At 40.7% G+C, this 21882-nt stretch overlaps 3 protein-coding genes across 5 annotated transcripts in view; 1 reads left to right on the forward strand and 2 right to left on the reverse strand.

Annotated features, from left to right (window-relative positions):
* Window positions 1–1561: 1561 nt before the first annotated feature.
* senp2 (SUMO specific peptidase 2) lies at window positions 1562–8654 on the reverse strand. 2 transcript variants are annotated; one of them, XM_080042999.1, is made up of 17 exons: window positions 8363–8654; window positions 6850–6911; window positions 6633–6745; window positions 6173–6239; window positions 5965–6046; window positions 5682–5844; window positions 4973–5079; window positions 4752–4831; window positions 4482–4530; window positions 4326–4398; window positions 4072–4215; window positions 3848–3979; window positions 3325–3549; window positions 3041–3120; window positions 2859–2943; window positions 2662–2757; window positions 1562–2569 (listed from the first exon to the last, which is right to left on the reverse strand). In XM_080042999.1, exons 1-17 carry the CDS (start codon window positions 8521–8523, stop codon window positions 2507–2509), a joined length of 1782 nt encoding a protein of 593 aa, XP_079899125.1. In that variant the 5' UTR covers window positions 8524–8654; the 3' UTR covers window positions 1562–2506. The 2 variants fall into 2 exon arrangements, with proteins under 2 accessions (XP_079899125.1, XP_079899124.1); XM_080042998.1 differs by having other exon boundaries at window positions 4072–4218.
* Window positions 8655–8861: 207 nt separating this feature from the next.
* Window positions 8862–10966, forward strand: LOC307261664 (uncharacterized protein; the record flags this gene model as incomplete). Its single annotated transcript, XM_080042237.1, has 2 exons — window positions 8862–9384; window positions 10045–10966. Exons 1-2 carry the CDS (start codon window positions 9077–9079, stop codon window positions 10964–10966), a joined length of 1230 nt encoding a protein of 409 aa, XP_079898363.1. The 5' UTR covers window positions 8862–9076.
* Window positions 10967–15237: 4271 nt separating this feature from the next.
* Window positions 15238–21882, reverse strand: part of pcnt (pericentrin) — a 37282-nt gene continuing 30637 nt past the window's right edge. For both annotated transcript variants that reach the window (XM_080042609.1, XM_080042608.1), the window contains 9 exons: window positions 20997–21126; window positions 19718–20509; window positions 19390–19590; window positions 18987–19205; window positions 18455–18678; window positions 18293–18372; window positions 18078–18198; window positions 17854–17981; window positions 15238–15702 (listed from right to left, as the gene is read on the reverse strand). In XM_080042609.1, the coding sequence (XP_079898735.1) occupies window positions 15650–15702; window positions 17854–17981; window positions 18078–18198; window positions 18293–18372; window positions 18455–18678; window positions 18987–19205; window positions 19390–19590; window positions 19718–20509; window positions 20997–21126 (1948 nt within the window). In that variant the 3' untranslated portion in view covers window positions 15238–15649. The remainder of the gene's footprint in view (window positions 15703–17853; window positions 17982–18077; window positions 18199–18292; window positions 18373–18454; window positions 18679–18986; window positions 19206–19389; window positions 19591–19717; window positions 20510–20996; window positions 21127–21882) is intronic.

Below are 21882 nucleotides of genomic sequence, written 5' to 3' on the forward strand. Positions count from 1 at the left end.
TGTGGTCTGGCAGTTTGACTTATGTCTAGCTTTTGTGTTGCGTGTAACTGTCCCAGCAAAGTTGTTTTTTGTGCATATTGTCTACCTTGATGGATGTCCGTGGTATTGTGCCTTGTCGTTTAGTGTGTATGTACCTTTCAATATACTATCTATGGTATGTACAGAAGGGCGTAGGTTTCGCTTCAACGTTGAGGGACACACATAAGTGGGGGTCTGGGGGTACTCCACCAGAAAAAAATGTTTCAAACATACCATTTTGTGCATTCTGGTGAATTTTTATGAACTAATTTATGCCTTCTGTATTTATTTATGGTGGACATGTCTTAATTCCTGTTAAGGAAAAGACAACAGGCTGCAGTGACGTAAATATAATGGAATATATAGTAAGTAAGGCTCTCGGGCATTCTGTATTGCTTTCAAATACTCTACTGTATTGTTCATTCATAATTTTATGTACGGTTAGGGTTGGGCTAGAGTTGCTGTTTCCCACAAGGAAAGTCTGACGCTCATGAAACTATAACTCCACTCTTTAACATCAGTCGTGCAAATATACCCACCAAAGGATTTGATTATCGGATGAAGAGAAATACATTTTGAGAGGGGGGGGGGGGGGCTTTTCACAGCAAGCCGGTCCATTTGGGGCGATTTACACTGAATTCCATTCATTTTCTGTAGGGTTAGGGTTGGGCTAGGGTTACTATTTCCCACAAGGAAAGTCTCACGCTCAGGAAACTTACTCAATTTATTAACATCAGGCATGCAAATATACCCACCAAAGGATTTGATTCTCGGATGAAGAGAAATCAGTTTTGAGTTGGGGTGCTTTCCACAGCAAGCCAGTCCATTTTTGGGCTATTTACATTGAATTACATTCATTCTCTGTAGGTTTAGGGTTGGGCTAGGGTTGCTATCTCCCACAAGGAAAGTCTGACGCACATGAAACTTACTCCACTTATTAACATCAGTCATGCAAACCAGAGAATGAAATCCTTTGGTGGGTATATTTATTTTCTGTATTCAGAAATGTATTTCAGACATGTTTGAGTATTATGCAAATTTGGAAATGTCTAACTAATTAGGCTATGTGTACATTTGCATTTCCTTAAAATCCATAGATGTTGGATAGCCAGAGTTAAACTCTTTATTTAATTTTTACAACATATTTACATTGGCGTTTCCGAAATTTGCATGCACCCATATTTCAGACCAGGTGATAACTATATCTTTGAAATGTTCAGAGTTGATTCTAAACTATCACGAAAGGAAATTAGGAGGTGCATGCATTATTCGGCGACAGTGATTCTGGCGCTGCCGAGATTTGCACGCACCTCTTTTTCAGAACAGGTGTGAGCTATATGTCTGAAAAAAAAGGTGCAGTATGTGTTATGAGCTCGAGATAAAACCCTAAAGTTCCCCCTTTTCGAACAGATGATGCAATTGTTTGACAGTTTATTTTCATTTGTGGTTTTAATTGTGTGTAAATATTACTTTATTGTAACTTGTTTCATTTATTTTATAGTTTATTATTGCTTATTTTTTTTTTGTATTTACTTTTCAACATTTTCAATTCAATTCCAAGTCTAGTAGCACTGCATGAGTCATTTAATATATCCATATATGTATATATTTTGACAAATGAAATACTTTATTACAGAGAAAAAATTTCACATTTCTAAAGCATGAACTCAAACATGCATGTATGTACAGTAGTTTGCTATGCAGTATACTATACAGTAAATCATTGTAATAGACCTACGTAGCATCTTGCAGTCTGCTCATTGCAAAGATCCACAGACCTAACAGCGCTTACATATGGGTAAACAAATATCAATGTTCCACTCACAGAGGAAAAACAAACAGAAAAAATCCAAATCACTTTCTTATCCAGTAAAATCATAAATAATAGCAAAACAAACATACTACATGCGCTTAAACATCCTTTCTTTGTTCTGAAAAAGGGACAGGAAAAGAGGTATTTTGAGTTTCATTGTATACGTTTCAAAGAGATGGATTTTTGACCTGCAACAATCTAATTCAATGAATTCTCAGTTGAGCTTCTCAGAACTGTCCCCGAGTTCTGTGTGAGCAAGTAAATTCACCAAAATATAGAGCATGCTCTTAGTTAAGCTCAGTGTCAGAGGGCTATAGGCACTTCAGGCAGAACTTCAAACAGCAAAACAAACAATCCAAAGTCAAAAAAAAAAAAAAAAAAGCCATTCAGTCAGTAGTGCCAAAGCTTTGTGTGAGAAATACAAATCTTACATCCCAATAACGTCTCCAATTACAACTCAGAGATTACAAAATGTTAATACGTCCCTGACAGGAAAAGGGACATAATCAACTCTTAAGACTAGTGTTTGATTTCTCTGAACTAGAACAGTTAGAGTGGGTTAGATAAAAACCCTCTTCTTTGGCCCTTTCATTTTATTTTTCTGACGTGCACAGGAGCTGCTTCCTTTGACAAAAAGTATTTTGTTAGGGGGTTGATTTAGATGGTTGCGATCCTTTATAGCAGCCTCCGATTGAGGATTTCCCAAATCATTAGCTTCCTGAAGACAGGCATGTGGCACTAGAGAAAAAAGGCAAATGTAACTTTGCGTTAGTCATTCAAAACATTTAAGAAAAATAAAACTGTCAGGTGAATATAAAGTTAATAGCTACCTGTTTAAAGGTTAGAGGCCTTCCTTTTGTGACGTAGTCTGCGTATTTACAGGCAAAAACACCACAGTCACTGCCATTTTTCTGCTGGGGTATCTCCTATGGAAGCATGAACGTTTTGGAAAACATTTATTTCACAGTCATTGTAAATTATAATTTAATCTATTTTGTGACACGTCATTCATCTCAGTTTGACTTACAGTGGTCCTGAAGCTGCCAACAGTCCATTTGGGGCTGTCGAGCTCTCTGCCTTTCTTTGCTTTGTGCTCCTCTTTCAGGTAGAGTCTGAATGACACAAAACAGGAATACAGGGAAATATATTGGTAAAAAGCATTTAAAATGGTCCAGGTAACAAAAACTGAAGAGCACAAGTAGGACTCACAGTAAAAGACTACAGATGTCATCGTGTCTCTGGCCCATCGAGTCATACGACTTCACTGTCTTTGACGTGAAATCAATCACCTAGAAAGAAAGTGAGAATAAGGAAAATTTATAGAATATGCAGCATAATTTACCCCCCCTTTTTTTTCATGTTCGCAGGAAGTCATTTGGACCCCCCCCATCCGTTCTCCAGGCACTGTATTGAAGAATTGCCAAGTAAAAAAAAAGAAATAGGGGATTGTGGGAATGATTAATACATCTATAGTCATTGTGGCTTGGACTCACAGCCATTGCCCAGTGGACACCCAGGTGCAGGGGGACCAGGATGATGTCATAGAGGAAAAGGTCCACAGCCTTGGTCCAGCGCTTCACAGCGGCATGTCCTCCCGCCTGCCCGCCTCCTCCACCTCGCAGCTTTGGATAGAAGAAGGTGCTGAACGAGTAGACCTTCAATCCTGCTGCTTCGCCAGAGCATCTCTCCATGACCAGGGAAAGGTAGAAGTTTATCACCTTTATTCAAAGAAACAGACACAGAAAAAATGGCACATTGGTCACACATCAACATGTCCTCAATGCTAAATAACATTCCAACAAAATGAATTCCTAAATGTGATTTCAAGACTGACTGACTGATTATTTAAAAAGTTGATATAGAGAATACAATTTAATCCAAGTAATAATGTGAACGATTTTTTATTAAATATGCATATATCAGAGAAAAATTGCTCTACAAAGAGTATATGTCTGGTGGAACAGTTTGTTGCCAGTGACATATATGTAAATGTAAAAAGCATCTTCACACTCTTACCTCATCATTGAGCCAGCCACCTTCCTGCAGCGTGACTAAGTCTCTCTGTGTGATTCGTAGTTTGAAAGCCGAACTTAAAACAAGGTTGGGATCCTTCTGAGCCAGAGCCCAGCTCACCTCCACTGCCATTTCCTACACACAAAGACAGCAAGTGCATGAAGTAAAAGAAACAAGTGTGTGTGTGTGTGCTTTTCGTCGACAGATCTTCCTCCTGATCATCTCACCTTGGTCAGCCGAGGCACGTCCTCATCGCTGTGTCTTGTCTGTGCAGAGTGTGCGTCATGGAGGCTGACAACAGGAGTCTCTCGGTCCACTAGATTGAGGCGAGTGGCGACTTCTGTAGAAAGGTCCAACTCTGCCACCTGTTTCTGCTGCCATATGGGTCGACATGACAGAAATAATATATTTGAGTTTTCCCTCATACACATAACGTTATGAGTTATTTGACTTGTCACAAAAGAGCAAGATAAGTGACTACCTTTGCACATCTCGCAGGTTGTGCGTCCTCATATCCTCCACTGAATGTCTTAGTAAAGGTCAAGCTACCCCGCCTGGAGATGAAACATATTAAGAGGTTAATAAAAATGTGTGTATATTTATAAATAAGAGAGCGAGAGCGAAATACGACACCAACCTGTCCTTGGTTGCAGATGCATTTCTCCATGTATACACACTTGGGGGAGCTGTTTAAAAAAATTAAAGAGGGTGTGTCAGTCGAATAGAGCAGATTCATTAGACATGTTTGCTGATGTGGACATATTTCAACCTAGTCTGAATGGATTGTCACATTGTAATTTTTCTTATTCAATGTTTATATCTATTTAAAACCAAATGCCCCAAACAAGAAGGAGTTTTTATTTGACAATTTATTTGGTGGTGATTAAAGTGTATATAGGCTTCTTACCTGTGTATCCTGTCTTCCTGGGCATTTCAAAAGCTTTTCCTGCAGCAGCAGCTTTGTGATCACCATATGACAGCGACTCACTAGGAGCAAAAGGAAATAAATAAATAAATAAATTGTGATTTGAGAAATTAGTTCAGCCCATAAATTATGCTGTAAAATGGATCTGGTGGAGGTTTTCCAAAAACTCATGGGATTATTTTGAATCATGGGATTATACTCACTCTTGCGGTTTTGTCTGGTTGAAAGGTAGCGGTTGGCTTTTGCTGTATTTCTCTGTCACCATTTCCAGCAGGCGTCTGTAGTGCTCCTTATTGTTCTGCTTTATGGTCTGAAGGGAGAAGAAATAAATACATCATCAGTCTGATTCAGACTGTCTCAAAGCATGATGATCAGTGGTGTTATGATGTGATTCTCTGAGTTAATATAACTTAAAATGCATTAGACGCTCTGAATGCCGAAAGTGGTCAGTTTGCAAGGCCCATGTATAAGAGTGCTGATAAGTTACATAAAATAAAAACTGTATAAGGCTTGAGGTTATTTAGAAACAGTGTCACCTTTTCACAATTTGTCCACGAGAGAGCACTGCTGACTTTATCATTACAATGTAAAACCTCCCACTCAAATTTTATTGGTTCCATTTTACAAAATAAACTAATGTAAGTGATCTGTAGAAAGATTGTTTGTTCTTAATGTGGTCATGTTGAAGAAAATAACTACCGCAGATTTTCGGAACTCCAAGCATGGGTATCAGTGCCAGCAAATATCGGTCTGTCTTTAAATAGCATAATAATTATGCATTTCTTTTATACAATTGGTGGCATTAAAAAGAACAATGACTTCCAAATTCATACAAATTGTACAAACGAAGCAGGATTATAAAGAATCCTTAAATCAATCAAACCAATAAAGCCAAATAGTGGATTATTTTACCTCTTCCACAGTAAGACTGGGCTTGTAGCAGCGGCTGTGCCCGAAGCCATTGTAAGTTGGATCAGGGTTAGGGGTCCCCACCCTTAGAGTAGGTCTGGACGGCAGCAGCTGGAGGGAGCCTTTCCTCTCCCAGTCCTTCCCTCTGTCAGGGAGCCCTGCCCCGCTGCAAACAGAGAAAGGTTGTGTATAGTTAATGTAGAGTTTATGCAACCTTTTAGGTTACATTTACAGGAAACTAGGTGAGCTAAAGGAACTGCACCATGATGACTGAGGACCAACTTGCCTGTATTTCCTCATTAAAGAAGGTGAAGAGCTCTGGAAGAGGTTCTTCCCACCCCTCTCGTTCACACCACCCACAGGTTTATCTGTGGAGAAGAAAAATAAAGAAATCAACAAAATGACGATGGGGATACGGGGGAAGGCACGACATGGTAAAGCGTATGTATGATGTACTGTCTTCATGCAGGGCAGTTATACCCGTCCTCACTTACTCATTCTCCACTCAGCACTGTTCAGCCATGAGGTGTGGAGCTCATCTATCCCCATCAGAGTAACAGGCTGGATCAACACAGGAAATGAAAGGTGATTAAAGACGGAAAATACAAGCGCCACAGCATCAAAATAAAGCTGTGCTGAAGTCCTGAGCTACTTGTCCAAAGCTCTCTACAAGATTGAAACAGTTTCCAAAAGCGTCCAAATAGCGTAGTTAAATAGCACGCCATATGTATAACCGTTCACACGGTCACTTAATATAGATAACACAGATAAGTTAATTAGACGCTTGGGATCGGATTTTTCTTCCCTATTCACATTTGATATTATCATGTAGGAATCAGGTTACCGCAGAACGGAATAAAATACAGAAAATGGAGAAGTTCAATGGCTATTTTCATGTCTTATCTTCAAACTTTTAAATGTTCATGTATGATGGAGGGAGTTTAGAACACAAACCTGCGTCTCTTCATAATGTCTGGGCTTCTCCCAGTTGGTCTTCAGCGGGTTTCGCAGCTTGAACAGACCCGCTACCCCAGCCACAGTCTTCTTCACAAAGCTAATTACTACATCTGACAACACACACACACACAAAACAAATAAATCAGCAACCATCTTCATTTGTGGGAAACTTTTTTGGAATCAAGCTGAAGATTATTTTTTTTTCCCAACAAACCTCGTCTGCGTCTTTTCACCTCGACCTGGTCGCTCTGGTAAACACTGTCCGCAACATCAACGCTGCAACGGGGAAAAACAAGGTTCAAAATGGGTGATAGCCTACTGACAAAATCAAATATCACCTCAGTTAATAAAATAATATCAACAATGTGATGACATATTTGGGTCATATACAAACTGCCTAAAGGATAAAATGTATTTAGTCTAACAAAACACAAGTCCTACTTTTAAGGTTTTATTGTTTCACCCTTCGTTGAAACGTTTGTATAGTGGTGTTTATTCAACTTTAAAGTTATTATGGGGGCTGCAATTTGTGGTTTAGTTGAAGTTTACTGAAATTTACTGAGGTGTTTGTTTATAGTCTACCTTTAACCATTTATTTTGTCTCTACACCCCAAATATATGTAATATATTCGGAGTCGACGAAATTAAACAGAGAAAAACTGCAAATCCTCAACTTTGAGAGAGGCTAAAATCTGAGAATGTTGGCTACAATATTTTTGATGATTAGTTACAGGTAATCATTATTTTCTGTGTAAATAGACTAACCGTTTCAGCTTTAGACAACACAAAATATATCAACAACTTCATGCCTTTCTTACATAAAAAAACCTTTCAAACTACAATTCATTTATTACATTCAGTTCAACTGTGAACTACAGAAAACATAAATTAAAAACCCACACAAAAGTAGGATTTATGGCAGGCCTGTAATATTAGAGTGTAAATGATAATACATGTCATTTGAGTAAAACCAAACATTTTGGTAAATTTCCGACCCGACAAGTTAAAGATAGCAGTGTGTGGCAATATTACATAGAGTTAACCAACACAACAACAGACTGTAACTAAGCTGAGATCGCATCACCGGTTAGTTTACCGTTAATTGGCTCACGTAAAGGTGTAAATAGTAGATGTCACTTTCAACTTTCAATACATTTGACAGATGGATTAGAAACATTTTACTAACATGTGTGTCTTATTTATAGAAATACATTCAATACATTTTAAGGACCTGTAGGTAGATAGCTTAATTATTTATTTATTTATTTAACTTTTATTTATCCTCGAGAGACCAATTGAGGGGTGACCCTCATTTACAATTGCGTCGAGTTCAAACAAATTCAAAGGAAAAACAACAATACATAAACAATATTCAATGCAAATACATCAAATACACAACAACAGGTGAAGAGAAAAACAATTGAAACATTTACACAGTGGTGAAGAGTGGCAGCAATTAAAATGAAATGGGTGAAAGTACAATATAGCCTAATTAAAACAGTTACAGGTAGAGTTTGGCAGATTTAAGATAGTTTGTTTAAATTGGTTAAAGGATATGAAGTTATTTAGTTTAATTTGTTGCTGTAAGTTGTTCCAGGAGTCAGGGGCACTGAAGCTAAAATGAACTTAATGAACTGGGGGGCTAAGTTTACCTGTGTACCAACCACCAAACTATTGAAAGTTAACACAAACTATTTAAAAAATAGTTTGTATCTTTAACCACCGACCTCTGATAGTTCCGTTTAGCCGGTCTGCTCTGCTTCTCCTGTGGCTGAGCTCGCGTGGGTACCTCCGCGCTAACGTTCCCTTTTCCGGGCCACTCGGTGGAGTTTTGCCCCGTAACGGGCTCAAACAGCGACGATAGTCCGTCAACTATCCATCCATACATCCCAGACAAGTACCATAGAATGGTGACGGGGTTTTCAACGCGGGCCAGGACTAATTTACCGCCGAAAAGACGCCAAACAGCTATCTACGACACACAGCCTGCCGTTTGGCTTAGCTTTACCGTTAGCAGCGCTGTTCGGAGCACGCGCGAATCGCGAAGGATGTGCGTCATTCCGTGTTGCTGTTTCAAAAGGTGCGAACGTTTTAAACCGTAAGCGCAAAGTAGATGGGCGGAGTTCTAGAATACGACTATAAATGGAACAAGGAACACAAGCGGCTCTTCCCGACTTCATAAACGAGCGAACCCTTCGCCAGAGAAAGGAAAACGCGTCAGCGGCAGATAAGATCAGTCATTTGCTGCGTCTGAGAAGCTCAGCTGTCATTCTTAAGGCCTTTGCACACCGGGCGCGACGCGAATAAACGGCACGTAAAAGCGATTAATTCGGAAAGCAAATTATTCGCTTCTGAGTATGCACATCAAGCGCGACGCGGTTTTGCGTTTTTTTTCGGATAACTATATAAACGTTCTAAAATAAAATCGCGCCGTGAGAAAAATGGATTCATCTTCATCAAGCGACGATGACCTGCTCATTCTGCTTCACAACATGGACAAGAGAGCAAGGGAAGAAAGGAGGAGGAAGTACTGGGTTCACCCGTTAAATAAGAAGAGAGGGGAACTGGGTGAGTTCCATATTTTGGTCCAGGAACTGAAGCTCTACCACGGCCGCTTCAAGACCTACTTTAGGATGTCCGTGGGACAGTTTGAGGCTTTGCTCCAGGAGCTAGCTCCCAGCCTCAAAAAGCATCGGAACAATTTTCGGGAGCCGATCGATCCGGAGCAGCGACTGGCCGTTTGTCTGAGGTAAGATATTTGATTTTTTAATAATATGAACCTATTAACAAACTTATTCAAACTATCAAGCTGTGCGCAACACGCACTCTCTCAGAGGATGTCACGTCAATCAGATGCTTTCAAACCGGGTGTAGGCTATCCATATTTATTGTAAATTGTCCTCAGGAGCCTACAATTTGGATATTTTTTATTAGGCCTAGGCTACCCCCGTATTATTATTTATTATTTTAAACACTCTCCAAAACCCTTCTCTGACTGTGCGCTCTCCAGCAGCAAACAGGACGCAGTAGGGGGCATTACGCGCGAGGAGTTATTACACTGACTCTTCCACGCATACACACATCATTGCTTGGACAGGTTAGAGCCCGCCCAGTTCATTTTACCTGTCAAAATACCGTTTTATTTGACTGAAATCAATTTTTAGCCCAGGAGCAGGATGGACATAATCATATCTCAAAAGAAAAATAATATAGTGACTGAAAACTATACTGACTATAGAGATTTTTTTTTTTTTTTTACAAATGGTCTCTATATAGCTATATAGTTTTAATAAGGGGGTCAATATTAAATATATTATAAATTATAGATGTCATGAATGTGTGTGACTATAATAACAGAGGACTTATCGATCACATACAAATAAAACCTTCTTTTATCATGTCTTTCCAGATTTCTAAGCACTGGTGACAGCTTCACCACAATTGCGGCCAGTTTTCGCCTGGGAATTTCAACTGTGGCCAAAATTGTGAGGGAGACCTGCAAGGCGATCTGGGAGGAGCTCAAGGAGACCCACATGCCGTGTCCTACCCAGGCCCTTTGGAAAAAAACCGCACAGAGGTTCCAGGAAGAATGGAACTTTCCAAACTGCATCGGTGCGCTTGACGGAAAACACATTGTAATCCAGGCTCCTCCAAACACTGGGTCACAATTTTTTAATTATAAGGGAACGTTTTCTGTTGTGTTGCTGGCCCTTGTGGACGCAGATTATAGATTTCTGGCGGTCGATGTTGGTGGCTTTGGCAGCAACAGCGACGGAGGAATCTTTGCCAACTCCAACCTAGGCAAAGGCCTCCAGTCAGGCGAGCTAGATGTCCCACCACCCTCTCTCCTACCATCAGCCTCGGAGTTGGGACCAGTACCATATGTTGTGGTTGCGGATGAGGCTTTTCCAATGAAGCCCTACCTTCTCCGGCCCTATCCAGGGCGCCACCTGTCTGAGGACAAGAAGGTCTTCAACTACCGCCTCTCCAGAGCCCGGCGTATTGTGGAGAATGCGTTCGGCATCCTCACCCAGCGCTGGAGGGTGTACTGCCGGAGGCTGCAGGTCTGCCCTGAGGTAGCAGACTCCATCATAAAGGCCACCTGCATCCTCAATAATTACCTTCACCCTGCTGAGGGAGGCCAAGGTCATGGCGTGGAGCAAGAAGAAGCTGTTGAAGAAAGCTTCCTGGCTCCCATTCAGAACCTGCGGGGGAATAGGGCATCTGCTGAAGCCCTGCAAGTACGGGACACTTTAAAGAAGTACTTTGTGTCCCCAGCTGGAGCACTGTCCTGGCAGAACCGCCATGTGCAGCGCGGCTTGGCTGTTTAAAGCGTTTTTTTTCCTTCAATCAGTTATTTCTTAGTTAATTAACTACATAATATGTTTAAATATGTTCAAATATGTTCACCTTTTAAATGTTATATGTTCACTATTCAATGTTAAATAAATGTTATATGTTCACTATTCAATGTTAAAAATATGTTCAAATATGTTCACCTTAAAATGATAAAAACATATGTTTAAATATGTTCAAATATGTTCACCTTTTAAATGTTATATGTTCACTATTCAATGTTAAAAATATGTTCAAATATGTTCACCTTAAAATGATAAAAACATATGTTTAAATATGTTCAAATATGTTCACCTTTTAAATGTTATATGTTCACTATTCAATGTTAAAAATATGTTCAAATATGTTCACCTTAAAATGATAAAAACATATGTTTAAATATGTTCAAATATGTTCAAATATGTTCACCTTAAAATGATAAAAACATATGTTTAAATATGTTCAAATATGTTCAAATATGTTCACCTTAAAATGATAAAAACATATGTTTAAATATGTTCAAATATGTTCACCTTAAAATGATAAAAACATATGTTTAAATATGTTCAAATATGTTCACCTTAAAATGATAAAAATATTGTTGGTGTCAGTATGCTACTCGTTTCATTTGGTGAATATGCAGTTTTGTGTTTTACCACTGGGTGGAACATTGGCTCATGGGAAAGCTTACAGATAATCAATCACCTGGAAGCTAACAGTGTTGTACCTTGTCAGAGTGGCAAGTCATTGGAATGTTTGCACTGTAGAGAACTGAATGTAATATACCTTACCTGGCAAATGGACTAAACAGGAATATGTGCTATGCTATGGTGAGAATTCACCGACATGATCAATAAATGGGTTACAGCACTCAAAGATACTGAATGTATTGGACATTGGTTTATTTGAAGCCCGGCGTATATGACTGAGTTTTTCCTCTTTGCACCACATTGGCCTAATGTAGAGCTGGTTAAGGCTTTGCAAATATGTTCACCTTCAAATGATAAACATATGTTAACCCTACATATAGTAAATGTGGTGTATAAAGTTATTTGCACATGATCAGTTCTTTTATCTTCAATAATCACAATTTTCTGATAAATATATTCATCTTTTGAGCAATAATAAATGCCATGTTTTTGTGTTACCAATTGTATTTCAATTAACACACACAACTTCTTTTAGGAACAATTATTTAATTTAGAAACATAAAACTGATTATTATTATTTAATTACAATGAATCGAATGTCGTGAAGTGCTGATTATAAAGAGGCCCGAACTCTGCCTGATGGCACAGCTCTACAAATTTCAGCCTGAGCCACGACTGCCTTTCAGGGGCTAGGCGCCTCAATGTGGGAGCATAGCTCATGAGGAAGAGGGTCACATCGTCCCTTTCCTCCCTCTCTTGTGCCTTCCCTGCATCTCTAGCCTCCTTCCTCTTGAGGTACTCCTCGAGGTGATTCTCTTCTAGCCTCCTTTTTGTTGCTTTTTTGGGGGGCGGAGCAAGAGAGCTGCACTCCCCCTCACTCAGGTCTGACTCTGCGAGCCCTGCTGCCTGCCCTGCCTCCTCCTCCTCCTGCTGCTGCTCTTCCTCACCATCCACATTGCTCTGGGTGCTGTTCAAAAGCAAGTAATTAGTACTTTGCCTTGCAGCATATAGATTTTGTTTCATTAAAAAATGTGTTTATTTATTTATTTTAGACAGAAACAAGAGCAGTTTTGTCTTTGACTGGGAATTGTTATTTGAAACTATTGCTACACTTATCTAGCCCTATATACATCCCAGCTGTATTATAGGAATATATATTGCATCTGCCTACCTCCTGAATGATGTGGAGGCATTCAGGAAGGACAAGGCTTCCATATATTTCCACCTCTTCCTTGTCCCTCCTGCCTGTCCACTCCTAACTTCACTTTCCTCCCTCTTCTTCCTGACGAAGGTGTCCCTCAGATTTTTCCAAATCTTTTTGATCTCCTCCACTATAATAGAATAATAGACACAAATGTTTTCATCACTATAGAAAATCACATTGTTGCCTTTCATTATATTGTAACAATAAACATCAGGCCTAACATAGCAGCATCATTTTAAATGTCATATTTCACATATTTAAATTAAAAATAATTATCTCTCTTTATCACAATTATACCCTGCTTTTCTATCCAGTTTGCTTCGGAAATGAGTCCTAAAACATTGCAAATAGAGTTATCCAAACAGATTAATTCATCGCTGTCTCTAGGCAGAACAAGGATAATAACTCGATCTCTCATTGGTTAGGACTTTATGAAGTTCAGAGCCTGTTAATTTAATAGGCCTATGTGACGGTTAAATCAGCCAATGAGATTTTGTTATTATAGTGGGCGGGATAAAAAAACAAACATCGCTAGGCCAAAAAGGCCAGACTGGTCAGTGAGCGCGAAGTGTGAAATGAGTATCGGCTGCAGGAGAAGAAACAGCATTGTTGCTAGCTTGGTGATTTCGAAGATAAGCGATCAATAATGCAAAAAGGACGGAAAAGTGGAAACTTGGGAGGCATTTTGACAATCATCAACGCTATGTGGAATACTGACGGCAGGAAAACTAACAGGTTGTTTTGTTGGAGTTGGCTGCTTTTTTCATCGGAAAAATAGTGGATTTACTAGCCTATTGTCACATGGATTCTGCTGCACACCTGCAAGCTACGGTGAGTTTGAAAATGTATTGGGATGTCCGATTGGACCTGATGTATTAGCAGTCGCAGGCAGAATTGAGAAGTAGGCTATTAGCTGGCTTGTTCATTGGTATTGTCATAGCACTCACTTGATTTTGTGCGACTCATAGCCTATAGCTCACGCCGTATTTTGCAATCCTGAAAATTAATTGTTATAGTTACTTGAATTATTTGCTCATGAAAGGGTTGGAGTCGGTCAGTTTGTAAAATGGAAATTTTATTATAATCCATGATAGCACTGTCATGAAGCCTGTGGGCGGAGGCCACGCCATGTCCTTTTTAATATTGTTTTCCATGTATGGAGACCTAAAGCATGTTTGATATGCAATTGATTATTTTATTTTTTAGTGCGGTTTGAGGCAATGCGTTGTTTGTGTGTGTGCGTATGTGTTTGTGTGTCTGCTGCATACAAGCACTGTGTCGGTATAGCTTCTGTGGCTTCTGTGTGTGTGCGTGTACCACGGTGTGTACATTTGACTGATTTGAGCTTTGTGTTTGAGCCTTTTATATTCCATCTATGGTTTGAGCTAGCTTGTTGTGTGGTGTGTAGCTGTTCACATGTAAATAAATAAATACCCAAAAACCATTGACTTTGAAGGCCCAGAGCCAGGTAGAATCGTCATTTTGGTAAATGATGTTAAGGTCCATTTAAATATTTCAGTAGGTAATATTTTTATCCGCCGTTCAGAAAGATAGGATACTATCATATCATATCAGGGAACCCACCCGTATTTCGCGGGGGAATTTTTCGCCGGTAGCCCATAGCCTATAGTCTGAAGTTTGAATATAAATTTAAAATACATCTCTGAAGCTTGATATACACACACCGTCGCTGTTTATAGCCGTTGCTATTTCCCTCCACACGTTGTCCTTGAGATCGTTGTCTTTGTAATTTTTGTTTTGTTTATCGAATAATACCGGGTGCTGTGACACAAAAACGATTATCTGGTCTGCCATTGTTTGATGTTGTGCCTGTGACGTGTTCGTCAACACGCCAACACGCCTTTTCATTGGTTGAATAAGCTTTCGTCGGAAGCGACGTTTTAGAAAATCGAACTCGGTTCGAAAAAATAAAAGACGCAAATTCGCAAAACGAAATAACGTCGCCGGTGTGGAAGCGTGTATTGACTCTGTATACGTTCGGTCATTATTTATAACGTGCGAATTAATCGCACGAATAAAACGCGCCCGGTGTGCAAAGGCCTTTAGTTAGTTACGTAATAGTCAACAAACCATTCCTTTTACCTAATGGCAAAGGAAATCCAATATTAAACTTAGTAGGCCTACCAACCTCATATTTTTTACTTTACATTCATTTTTATTTTATTCATTTCTTTTGTCATTCTTATTTTGTATTTTATAAGCATAAGTCAAGCATCCTTTACTACTACTACTTTAATTTTTAATGCCTGTTATTCTGCTCTACAGTACTCTGTTCATCCAAAATTATAACAGGGTATTGAATTAATGTATATATATATAAAAACAACACTCCAGATTAACACTTACTACCAAGAGATGCCACAAAATAAAGACACTGGTTTTTATGCACATTTATAGATTTTATGGTAAAAACATAGATACGGTAATACAAAAACATATATGGTTCACCTTTATGCAACAATGCACTCATTGTTGATCATGGACGGTTAAAAACAGTGCAAATCTGGAGACATGTGCAATGAACAGCAGTCCTTTCTACAAAGCACAAAACGGTATAAAATTTTGGAAAAATAACCAACAGCCCCATTTACAATAAGAAAAACATTTGTTCTTTCAACATCAACAGTGACTTTCAAAATATTCAAGTAAAGAGAATACAAATATTACATTAGATAATATTGAAAAATAATTTATGTACTTATAAAAATCACATCTCATCAGAAAACTTTACACACATGTGATATTCCTTTCTCCATAGGTGTAAGGCATGTACAGTTTTGGAACGATATGCAGACGGGAGACGTTCATTCATTCAGTGGTCGAAAAAACTTTGCGTCATGCTGGAGAACGGACGGATCTGATAAGACACAGAAAATAATATTAATCAGACAAGACGAAAAGCAATATCTTTAAAATTTCATTTTTGCAGAGCTTAGTAATACAACTACAGTGATAGTCTGACATCTATTTATTTGACTGAAAACTGCGAATCACCAACTGCAAACGGATGGCGAGTAGATATTAGCTGATTTTGACAAAAAGTGTTCTGCTTAGGATGCCTTGAAATGTGGTTTATAAGATATAAATATATTTTCACTGACAGCTGTAGTTTTTTAAATATATCAAGCTTAATTTAAAACTATTAACTAACAAATGCCTATCTGGAAAGTAGGGAATATGCATTAAATATGTAGGCATGTGAAATCTGCAAAAAAAAGTTAAATACGAAGATTAGCAACATGCAGGGCATTTACGTTTCAATACCAGGGTGTTACCACCTGTAATCTAATGCCTTCAGTGACTGATGACGAGTCACCATTCTGAGAGATGCATTGTGCTTCTTTATTGTTTGGTGGAGTGAGTGAGTATGTTGAGCCCCTTTCACACATACATTCCCAGTAAATTACTGGAAATACATTCCCTGCACCTTTTGTGATTTTTACCATTCACACATGCAGTTCTACCAAAACATTCCTGCGTCACGCTTGTTCACACATGACATGGTAATGCCGGTAATAGGTGGCAATACATGTCTAGCGGGGGGCAGTAATACGGCTAGTAACGTCTACACCTACTCAGCCAGTCAACACAAAGAAGAAGAAGCTCGATAAAGGCAGCTGACGATCGATCTTGACCTCTGTGTAGACAGAGAGGAGCTCTCTTCTGGCGTTTGCCCAATGTCCAGCCATTTTTGAAGAATGGATCTTGACAAACAAAAGATATTGGTTTTCGGTACGGTTTCAAGGTGCTGCTTCTGTTGTAAACAAATCGCAGATTAAATACTTCATAGGAGCTTTCTTTTGTCACATTGACACACGTAAGTATGTGCCCTTCCCGGCAATGTTCTGGCTTTCATTCAAACCACAGCCTTCCAGGCATATCTCAGCAATGTTACTAGGTCTACTCTTGACCCTGTAAATAGCTTGATTCTGGCTTTCATTCACACAAAACCCCTTTCCCGGCAAAATGCCGGAACATTACTGGTAAAGGCTGCATGTGTGTAAGAGGCTTTACACTCACACTCACCTGGACCATTCAGGTAAATGGGCGACAAGCAGCTCAGGTACAGCCATGTCCTATTCTCCTGCAGCCAGCGCTGCCGATAACCAATCATATCAGGGGAACAGGCTGACTGTATCCTCCTTTCCTCTTTAGGGGGCAAGATTAAGTGAGCCTTGCTTACTAGGTTGGGGAGATGATAGAGCACATAGGTTTTGTGGGATTTAATAACATGCTGTTGCAGAAAGTGTTCGGCCGCCAATCAATAAATCCGATTCTTTTTGTGGAATTAATTACAAAACTGTTAACAGTCCTTTCCCGTTTACATTTCTCAGATAAATGGGAAAAACACTTCCTGGAAAATTAGTCAAGATTATGAGATGTGTCTAATGCTGGGATCAGAAAACACAATATTTGTCCATTTTGATATGGTCAAATCAGATAAGACATTCAAAGAATCATGCTTTCTTGCCACAACTTTGCCATAAGAGATGCCGGACTACATGTTGAACCTCAACCTATCATAGCTCGCAGTCTTACTCGACTTGCATGACGTACTAGATGATAGGCGACCATCTATCGTTGTGACACTGAAAAGGGATAAAAACAAGACTCTGGTGGTCTGATCACAGCATTAGAGCTATAACACAAACCCAGTGCCCTGAGTAACATCTCCCAGTGTGACATCACCTGCTACTCACTTGATAGTGCCTAATAGTTTGTGAAACCCTCACCAGTGTCATTTCTACCCAGACCGCACACTGCTTAGAGTGAACCCTTGTATCACTAATTAACCATTAGAAACACACATTTCTTGGAGGAGAGTGTGAAAGCCAGGAAGCAAAAAAGTGCTGATCCTTAAACTGCTGAAATCACCCAGTGTTGACCTTACACCCTGTGTTTCCAGCCGGCACCAAATTTATGACGGCTTAGTCCTTGGTGCATTCAACTCCCTTCTCTTGTCTGTCAATTCCCCGGTTTCACATTGCATTTACTTAACGCAGCTCACCTTGCCTGGCTCCAACCAACCGCTGCTGGACTTTCTCTAGATGGTGGATATATTCTGTGAGGGTACGCTCTGGATCGTGAGACGTCCCTCCTGAATTCCCCATGGTCAGACTGGTGCTGGAGTAAGCCCTGAGGAAAGGAAAATTAAATGTAATTCCACGACTGATTTTTTTTCCCCCTTCACAATCTGAAGTTGATTAATAGTTACTGGAGAGGAGCCCAAACCTGTTGTGCAACCTGAAGGGGGATTTGGTGGGCGGAACGAGGGACGACGCCGTCTCTCTGTTTGGTGGCGAGTCAGCATTTAATCTTGGCTGTTGTTGCCTTAAAACTTCACCTTTAGGTCCTGTAAAGAGACACTGAGATTTAGAATCCACCCACTCAAAAACACACACGGTCAAGTGATGCATGTAATCATAAAATGGGTTCTCTGGGCTTACCTGGCACATGCCCATTAGAAGTCCTAGAGACAGATAATCTTCTGATCGCTTTATTCCATTTTCTGGTCAGGAACTTCATTCTGAAATGAGAAAATGTGTGTTCACTTTCATTCATTCACAAGTCTACAGTAACATCTCTTTACATCCCAGCATGCACCCTACCTCGAGATAGCGATGACAACTCGTACAGCAGCTCTAAATCGTGTGAGGGGTTTGCGCTGGTGGAGTGGGGGTGAGGGCCGGGCCCCCATACGGGATATGAGACACAGTGTGGCCTGTTCACACTCCTGGAAACCTCCCAACACCAGGATGAGATAACGTTTCTGATACACCAGAGCCTTCCTGAAGCTCTCAGCACGCAGATAGCGCTCATACAACCGCTGCACCTGCAAACCAATAAACAGGGGGATGTAATTGTAAATAGCCGTTCAAGTCTGTCTAGAAACAATATGTTGGTTTAAACATTGAAATGCATTGTTGGCCAATGTGACTAAACAGTTTGGATTATAAAAGTAGTCTTCTAAATGTAAAAGAAAATAATATATTGGGACCAGAAAGTGTAACAAATACGTGTAAGTTAATAATTACAACTGTGCAACAAGTCAAAATGTCTACTGGTGGCCAATCTATTTGGGTGGTCAACAGTATAGAGAACACTGCCGTGATTGATATTGTTGATAATAAGTGTACTGACCTTGCTGTTGCTGGTCAAGTCATTGATGGGTCTGTTTTCAGTTTCTGTGGTGACCTTTGCAAGCTCACTCTCAGTGCGCCTCAGCTGGCGCTCAAGGCCGGTGAGTTTATGTTTCAATGCTGCTCTCTCCTGACTCAGTGATGTCACGCGCTCAGTCAAGTCCGAGTTTTCCTTCAACAACCTCTCCAGCAGATCAGATGATGACGGCATGGACGACATCTACAGTGAGAAAATCGTGTTCATATTACAACAGCCCAGTGAGTTTACATTCCAAATTACCCACTTACATGCATCCTACAGGAATATGTAAAGCGGTCTGTTACATAGAACACTTAAAATCAGAACAACTTCCTGGTTTTTATTGCTTTATTACTGAATCCGAGTGTCGTAACCACTTGTGTACCTGCTGGTTTTGTTGTGCGCTGCCTGCCTTGAAGTTGCCTAGGAGATGCAGTGATGATGTAGCATTATTTTGCTGCCCAATGGATCGTCCGGAGAGCTTTTGAGCGGCCATCTCTCTCTCCTCTCTCTCCAGCGCGGCCAGAGTGCGCTGCAGCTCCTGCATGCGCTGTTGGTCCTGTTGCCTCAACAACTCCAACTCGCACTAAAAAGTCAGAAATATTTACAAGCTAGTTTGTTTATGTGTATCCAAAAAGTACTTAAAAGTATTTAAAATGAGATAATTCAAATTTGTGAAGGTAGTGAGTAGAGTAAAAAGAAGTTTTACGTACCAGTTTGTTGCTGGTCCTCTCGTGTCGTCTCTCCCTCTCCATCTGCTCCTGCCGTCCCTTCCTCCTCTCCCGCTCCCACTGCTCGTCCCAGTCCCTCTCTTTGTCCTTCAGCAGCCGCAGTTTCTCCTTCAGCTCGGCTAGCTCCTCCCCTTGGCACCTGGACTGCTCTCGCTCCTCCTCCAGAGCACAGCCCGCTTTCTCTTTCTGCTCCTTCAAGGTCTCCATGGCAACACGCTGACGGGCGGCCGCCTCCTGCTCCCTCTGTATCTCCTCCATCTTGGTTCTGTCCTCCTCTTCGTATTTCCTCCTGCTCTGCAGCAGCTCGGCCCGCAGCTTGTCCGTGGCGGCGGCTAGCTCCTCCCCCTGACGGCGCTCCTGGTCCAGCTGGGCGCGCATGTCAGAGATGAACTTCCTGTCCCGGGCCTCGTCCGCCTGGTGTCTGCGGCCGAGTTCGTCCACCTGTCGGGAGCAGCGGCCCCTCTCTTCGTCCAGCTTCCTGTGAGTGTCGGCCATCTTGGAGTGCATTTCCGCGAGGCGAGATTCGGCTTCGGTGAGGAGGCTCTGCAGACGAGTCTTTTCCTGCGAGATGAGCTCTTGTTGGTGGGCCGAGAGCTGGCGTCCATCTTGTAGCTCCTTCTGGGTGTCGACCAGGCGCTTCTCCAGCAGCAAACTGCGGGACTGTTCAATCTGAAGCTCCCGTCTGAGGTTGCTGCAGGCCACTCTCTCCTGCTCCACCTGACCCTTCAGAGCCATGACCTCTGACCTCTGCTGCTCAGAAGACATTTGCACAGCCTGGAGGGAGGGGTAAAAACAAGGTGTCATGATTCAGAGATGACAGGGAAAAGTTTGAGCACACTGGTTACATACTTCTGATTCACTGGGAAAGGCATTGGGTACATGTGTTTTTCTTGTTACTACTGGCAGGTCTTCCACTTTGCCTTTGCCGCCAAATAATGTTAAGCTACCGTGAAAGAAAAACTTTGTCCAGAATTTCCACATCAAGAGTATAGCAGCCTACCCCGTATTAGACTTTTGGAAGATTTTGGAAGCGTTCTGGCAGCTTAACGTCAAGAGCACAGCAAAAGGGAAACAACTACAATTAATTGCAATATGAAATGATTTAGTATTACTCAACTGATGTACGGAGCCGTGGTAATGTAAATTAAACTATATTTACCATGTCAGCTTTTGTAGTTGGCTATATAGTATATATATATATTGATATTAGATTGGACTGATGGCTTTAATAGCATTTATATAACGCATGTTATAGTCTTACCCCTCTCCGTTCCTCCACCTCTCTGTCCCTACGGAGGCTCAAAGCTCTCTCCTGCTCCAGCTGTTGTTGAAGCTCCTGGACTCTTTGCTGCAGCCCTCGCAAACTTTCCTCCCCCTCTTCCAGAGCCAGACTGAAGAGAAGCACAATCTTCACATTATTTTTCTCCAATTACATGATAGCATGCATGTGGACAGAAACATGGTGAAGAAAGCAAATGTACTGCCAGCCCCATAACCACAGAGAGACACCAAGATTTCCAAAATATATACAGTGGCTTGAAAAAGTATTCATACCCCTTGAACTTTTCCAAATTTTGTCACGTTACAACCACACGTACATTTATTTTATTGGGATTTCATGTGATAGACCAACACAAAGTGGCGCATAATTGTGAAGTGGAATGAAAATGAAACATGATTTACAACTGAAAAGTGTGGCGTGCAAAAGTATTCAGCCCCCATGAGTAAATACATTGTGGAACCACCTATCGCTGCAATTACAGCTCCAAGTCTATTGGGGTATGTCTCTACCAGCTTTGTTCATCTACAGACTGACATTTTTGCCCGTTCATCTTTGCAAAATAGCTCAAGCTTCAGATTCAGCGTCAGATTGGATGCAGAGTGTCTGTGAACTGCAATTTTCAAGTCTTTCCAGATATTCTCAATTGGATTTAGGTCTGGACTTTGACTGGGCCATTCTAACACATGACTATGCTTTTATCTAAACCATTCAATTGTAGATATGGCTGTATGTTTAGGGTACTTGTCCTCATTGAAGGTGAACCTCCACCCAGTCTCAAGACTTTTGCAGACTTTAACAGGTTTTTCTTCCATGTATTTGGCTCAATCCATCTTCCCAGTTTGTGTTTTTTATATTAACATCACCG

The sequence above is a fragment of the Ammodytes marinus genome (assembly GCF_949987685.1).
Source record: "Ammodytes marinus genome assembly, chromosome: 15".
NCBI classification, from domain to species: Eukaryota; Metazoa; Chordata; class Actinopteri; order Uranoscopiformes; family Ammodytidae; genus Ammodytes; species Ammodytes marinus.

Bases quoted from the DNA above. Each gene is read 5' to 3' on its own strand.
- senp2 (XM_080042998.1), bottom strand. From the start codon at position 8,523: ATGTATGGATGGATAGTTGACGGACTATCGTCGCTGTTTGAGCCCGTT. The intron at 3,121-3,324 runs GTGAGTCCAAGC...CTTTCTTTCTAG, and splicing joins GTGTCCACTGGGCAATGGCT to GTGATTGATTTCACGTCAAA. The intron at 2,944-3,040 runs GTGAGTCCTACT...TGTGTCATTCAG, and splicing joins GACATCTGTAGTCTTTTACT to ACTCTACCTGAAAGAGGAGC.